At 36.8% G+C, this 6,621-nt stretch overlaps 1 protein-coding gene across 1 annotated transcript; it reads right to left on the reverse strand.

Moving 5' to 3' along the window:
* Nucleotides 1–489: 489 nt before the first annotated feature.
* Nucleotides 490–6,176, reverse strand: Rnp4F (RNA-binding protein 4F). Its single transcript, XM_075302960.1, has 10 exons — nucleotides 6,019–6,176; nucleotides 5,603–5,958; nucleotides 5,373–5,548; nucleotides 4,331–5,314; nucleotides 4,027–4,111; nucleotides 3,461–3,953; nucleotides 3,287–3,398; nucleotides 1,226–1,346; nucleotides 996–1,098; nucleotides 490–926 (listed from the first exon to the last, which is right to left on the reverse strand). The coding sequence occupies exons 1-10, from the start codon at nucleotides 6,073–6,075 to the stop codon at nucleotides 666–668; spliced, it is 2,748 nt and encodes a 915-aa protein (XP_075159075.1). The 5' UTR covers nucleotides 6,076–6,176; the 3' UTR covers nucleotides 490–665.
* Nucleotides 6,177–6,621: the final 445 nt, after the last annotated feature.

Here is a 6,621-nt window from a genome sequence, read left to right on the forward strand (position 1 = left end):
TTTTTTTCCCTACAAGATTACCTATGGATGCCTTTATAGTTCTGCGTTTCATTAAGCTCTGCGCAAAAGAATTAATTGGGGATATTCCATAAGTGGATTTTGTATATACACAGAAAAAAATATCAAGAATTAAATTTTTAATTGAGTTTTAAAAAATATTCGATAAAATATTTAGTTGATTCAACATTTTTTTTACTTGAAACAAAAATCAATCACAAAAATTAGTTTTATCAATTAATTTTTTAATTGGATCAATTAATTTCTAATGGACTGTGGTGATTGATACTATTATTTATGTGATTGAAGACATTTCAATTAAAAGTTAATTGGATCAATTAATTTCGTAATTGAATAAAAAAATATTTTTTTGTGTATAGCATTAAATTCTAATGATTCTAACGATTAGAACATCCCCTGTAGAAAATCGTATCTGCTGTTTTTGTATTTCATAGTCTAGCGTGCACATCATATAAATAAAAGCAAATGTCGTGAAATTTAAATCTTTATTAATCCGAATTTCTTATTCTCTTCCAGATATAACCAAAAGATTTTGTTTAAAAATTACATAGTTTCTTTCGTTTTTTTTTCTGTATATAATTATATACATATACATAAATATTAAATTAGAAAAGACATATAGAGTGAAAAATTATTTCACACAAAAATTACTTAGTGAGAAGTTTTCGAAAATCTGCATTGCTTTTTGGAGCTTCTGTGCTATTAGATGTTGTTTGCGTTTGTGTTACAGATGTTGAATTCGAAGCTGCACTATTATTTAAATTCTTCCGAACTGCCATGGGTATGAGTGACATACGCGGTTTCTGTTCGAAAGCTTTACGTTTAGTAGATAGACCTAACATTTTCATTGGATTAACAGTAGCACTGGTAGAAGGTTTTGGTGGAGGGGCAGAAATAGCAACAGATATCTGTAAATAAATGGAACAAAACAAATGGTTAAATTAAATCGGTTATATACCAAAAATCTATAAACTTGCCGAATGTCCTCTTAATTCTTTGCCATTCAATGCTAAGACAGCTTTACCTGCCGACGATTCTTGTAAGTATTCCACATAAGCGATTTGTTTAAATTTACCCGATCTGTAATGAAATGATATATTTGTTTAGTTCTAGTTATTGACTCTACACGATGTTACAGTGATAAAGATTGTTTTTTTTATATATGTTTTTTTTATGATGTTATTTAATATCTACATATTCCACTTACTTGTGATAAACTAGTCGAACATCCTTTAATGGTCCATATTGTTTAAATAAATCTTCTACTTCGGTTTGTGTGGCATCTGTTGGTAAACTTTTTACAAACAGTTTTTGAAGTTCCATTTCGGCTGGAAAAGCATAAATAGAAATTTAAGAGCTTCTAAGTTATCTATTCATTATGAATTCTATTATATTTGATTCAGATAGTCGCAGTTCAAGACATCGGCCATGACACTTTTCAAAATTCGCCGTGGTGAAATTCTAAATCGATCTTTCACAAATAGGAAAACAATACTGCTAAAACTGACGGTGTTTTCTGTCATCTAACGAACAAAAATCCGTGAAATTTAGAGCTTTCAAAAGGTTATCCAAAGTAATTTCAAGAACCAAAAAAATTTTTTGTTGTATATCCTGTAATATCCCAAAAAGTTATTTAATGGGACCCGCTTAGTCTTCAAAAATCCCCAATCCCCAATAATAAAATTTGGTGGTAGATCAATATGAATGTCAACCACCTTCATCATGGGATATATTGTCTAAATCAGAGAACAAACACTGATGTGTGGGCAAATTTTAGGGCAGAGTCCTCTCACGTTGTTGTTGTAACAATTTATAATGCAGTTTCATCCATTTTGTTCTATGCTTATGTAGTTCAATTAGTAGCCAGATCAAGGAACTCTGCGACAAGAATGGGGTGTGTCCAGAGTGATCTGGTGGTGAGACGGGTAGGCTTAGCTGGGCAAACGAAAAGATACCGAGTGTCATGTGGCCCTTGGTTTCAGATGGGACACACGTCAGGTACCCTGGTCCGCCTAGGGAGGTCTCTCTCCTCCGGTGCTATGGGCGGTGGTCGGACTCCATAGCTTCTCACCGCTTCAACTACAGTATCCTCATGAATCCTGTTCAGACCTGTCCGGTATGCTGCCTGATCTAGAGGCTCTCTTTTATAACGCTGAATCTCGTGCTCTATATGTTAAAGATCAACCACCCTTGGTGGAGGTTGTCTATCCACAAGATGGTGATTTGGATGACTGCTTCGATAGCAACCCAAGAGGTACTGCTTTGATAACATATAACTGTGTCGACGCACTGGGATGATCTTGGTCTCCGCATAAAGGTGATCCAGAGGTGTACTGCGGAGACATTCTGTTGCAGTTCTAAGGGCAGCGTTCTGACAGGTCTAAGGGCAGCGTTCTGACAGGTGTCGCTTGAGGTGTCCACACTACCCCTGCATAGTTTACTACTGACCGGCCAATTGGCTTATATGTAGTCAACAAGGTTTCTTTGTCCGCACCCCAAGTGTTGCTGGCAAGCGACTTGAGGACGTTGTTTCTACCGCGGAGCTTATCACAAATTGCAGGCGGAAGACTTAAATAGGATGTCGAATGTGACTCCGAGAATCTTGGGGTAATTTGTGGTCGGAATTATTTCGCCGTCAACTGCCTGCATACTTCCGCCGTCCATGTAGTGAATAGTGTGGCAAGATCAGCGAGGTAGATGTTCAACCGATCGGATGCCATAATTGTACAGTATGATACAATATCGACGCCGTCAGGAGGGGGTGGAATCGAGGACAGGTAGAGGTTAAACAGTGCCAGAGATATCACCCCACCCTTGGGAACTGCCTGTTTAACCCTACGGGGTTTTGACTTCTTGTCCCTGAATTTCACGTACGACTGGCGTCCGCACAGATAATTCAGAACCTAACGCTTGGTTCCTGCCGGTAGGGACGTATTCTCGATATCCTCGAATAGTGTGGTTGACCGTATCGAATGCCTTCGATAGGTTAAGCGCCACGAGGACTGTCCTGTGACACGGCTTGGGCTGATTGTGTCCCATATTGATGTTTGCTGAAATGGCATACAAGGCTGTCGTCGTGCTATGTACCTTGCTGTGTAAAAAAAAGCCTGATTTTTTTAGCGAACCAATTTCTAAAAACTCCTAAAATTTATGGAAAATCCCCAACTACGCAACTCAAAATTTTCGTACCCATCCACAAACAATTATCCCCAATTTGGGGAAATCTCCAATACTGGCAACACTGGGAAGTAGTTACATCAATAATTACCTGAATACTTAAATTTCTGCCTTTGCTCTTTGTCTCTTAAAACGCTAGATATGAATACAGGTCTTCCACCCACATCTTTGCGATCCAAAGATAAAGCTTTTTCAACATCCGTCTTAAAAGTACAAAAGAGAAACAATTAGACAATGATGTGGTATTGCAAAGGGCTAATTTTACCTCACTTGCCAATTCGGCATAACCAAAGCCTCGACTTCGACCATTTCCTGAACGTATCAATTCGATTGATACAATATTTAATTCTGGCAAATGTCCACGTATATCATCCTCTGATAAATTATAGTCCAAATTGGAAAGGAATATTCGTAAATGATCTTTGGATTTATCTATTTCTTGATTCTCATGTTCTTTGAAAGCTACTTGATGTTCTTTCTTAGAACCAGCAGCCTTGGTTTTCTCTTTATCTTCGGAAATTTTGACTTGTTTTGTAGGAGGAACACTATTTTCATTTTGTGATGCTGATTTTCGTTTGGATCCTTTAGGTTTTTGATTGGCAGAATTGTCGTTGTAGTGTAGCTTAAAACGATTGCAATCCTTCAAACAATTGTTTAATGTTTTTCTTGTGCCATTACATCGTTCAAACCGTTCCCAGGCAGAAGCAATTACCATGGGATTGTCTATACCTGGCGTATTTAAAGCTTTGCTAAATAATCTAAAATAATAAAAAAAAACGTTTTGAAATTATAACAATTTTTATGTAACACCATTAATGTAAGATCCATTACTTTCTAGTTGCCTCCAAGTCTCTTCTCATTTCCAATAGGGCGAATTCTATCCAAAGACCTGATTTGGTAGCATTATCAGCACTCTCTAGAAGAATAAAATAATAATTAACAGGTGAAAACGTTAAAAATTCATTTCCCTAAATTTAATATATATTTTTAAGACAATGTCAATGTCCAAGTTAGTCAAATTGCCATCATTTCCAGACACTTAGTAGTAGGAATAGCTGAACTTGTCAGATCTTAGTTGTGTTAAAATTCTCGCAAATAACAAAATATCATTATCGTAATGCATTTCCCAACTCACCCATTACTGTAGTCCACAGCTCTTTACCCTTCTTTGGATCTTGTAACGGACCATATTCTAAACGACCCCAGAATTGAAGAATTTCACAATTACAATCGGCTAGAACGCCCCATTGTTGACCGAGTATCGTCCATGCCAAATTGAAATTCTTTCTCACTATATCACATTCGTCCACATCCGACCAGTCGGTGTGACGTCTTAAATATGTCAGATATTCCAACCAGACAGCAACTGCTGGTTCTGGCGATTGAAAGCCTGCTGCTGCAGCACTTTCCAATACCTCTTGGACAGCTGTTTTTGGTTGATCTGATTTTTCCAATAATTGCATACGCTTTATATACAACTCCGAAGACCAGGTACAATTGCGTAGAGCTCTTTGACAGATATCATCCGGTGTTTGTTCATATAATGGCAAACTCTGGAGATCCTTTGGTCGTCCAAACTCATCACGATAATCGATGAAATCAATATATTTTAGCCAACATTCAGGATTTAGGCAACAATCAGCCACCATACGCTCATATAAGGTCTGCAGGATGTTTTCATCCAGATACTTGTCTGAATCTTTGATATACTCATAGTATACTTCGCATTTTTCACGATATGAATTGGCTGGTATGGTTTTCAGTTTTTCCTCGTACGGTAAGATTTTCTTCAAATGTTCTTTGGCCTTGAAATATTTGGCATCTATTAGCTCCCAATCAATATCCAACGATGACAAAATCTCCTTGTTTTTCTCATAATACACTTTAAATTCTATATATGTTTCTTCCATGTGATAGAGAGGATAGCGAAGCTCAAGGAGGAAACTTTTAATGTATTCCTCTCGATTGACATCCTCGGAAAAAAGTTTGCGATATAATCGGAAAAACTGTTGGCCATGGAAGCAACTAAGACCATATGTTCCCAGTAACTCACGCCAAACATTAGCAGCATCAGGACTTCGACTTGCAAAATTTGCATATGCCAAGGCCAGGTCACAGGCTAATGAAAAATATTTCAGTTATTATCGAACTGAAATGTTCGGAGTTTTCTTACTTACAGTAGTAGTCGCCAAGAGCTTTTCGAAACAGTTCAAGTACTTGTTGAATTTCACTATCAGACTGGGCTAAAGTTTGTTCCACTCCAATATACCTTTGCCATAGTTCTGGGGTTAGGGGATACACATTAGAAAACATAGTATAAGCTGTTCTAATGTTATCCAAGTCTCCCGTTGTGCTGGAAAAGAAATGTATTTCATACCATTTTTTTTATAGCTTTCATTCAACTTACTGTGATAATTCACAAAGGCGCACATATTTATCATAGGCATACTGATTACTTTGCAATTCCTGTAATATTGTTTGGAATTCCTTGAGAGATTTAATTTCCTCATCTTCTTCCTCCTCATCATCATCCTCATTCAAGTCGCTGTCATCATCTATAACGCATCCATCCACCACATCGGCGATTTCCTTATCTAGAGACATGTCTTCATCATCGCCATTCCCCAATTCTAAAGGTATTGGTCCATTCAATAGAGAGTTATCCTCAACTAATTCAACCACAGATGGTGGCCGTAACACAGAAAGTGATACATTTGCCTTTGGTCCATCATTTTCATCATCGGATTTAAGTAAAGCTTCCTCCTGAAAAATGAAAGTAAACGAATGTCGGTCCATGCATCCTTTGCGTTCTTATTAACTCACCTCAGCCTCATCAATTTCCAAGTCAATTACTTTGTTATTTGTGTCTGCGACATCCATCTCTCAGTCGTGTTTTCTTCCAAAGAGATTGTTTATATTTGCTTGGGGATTTTTGTGAATCTCACCTGGACCATATATAAACACAATATAATCTGTCAGTTAACACAATGGTGACGACAAACAAGTCCACTGTGTTATTGTTATTGGATTCAGTCGTCTACCGCTGTAGCTAGTTGTGTTTTGAATATCCGACATTATGTTTGTATATACCATCCAATGGCATGCTTGTTTGACAAATATTTGAATTTAACATGCTTTCAAATATAATGCAAACATATATTAATGCATGTATTTCTCAGTGTTTTTAATATAATTGAATTCAAAAGGGTTCCAAGGTTAATGCTTAGCAATCCATAACCGGCGCACAGCTAGAAAATTAGAAAGATATCCAAGTGGGTGCCAAGGGATAATATGTTCTAAATTTCAATTTTGAATTAAAAAGCCAAAATCACATCAACAGTAAATGGGTCGTATATTGAAGAAATTAATTGAAGTAGACAGACAAAATTTACCAAAATAATTCCAAATTAAAAGTGAATTGAAGTT

The sequence above is a fragment of the Haematobia irritans genome, chromosome 3, assembly GCF_050003625.1.
Source record: "Haematobia irritans isolate KBUSLIRL chromosome 3, ASM5000362v1, whole genome shotgun sequence".
Classification (NCBI taxonomy): Eukaryota; Metazoa; Arthropoda; class Insecta; order Diptera; family Muscidae; genus Haematobia; species Haematobia irritans.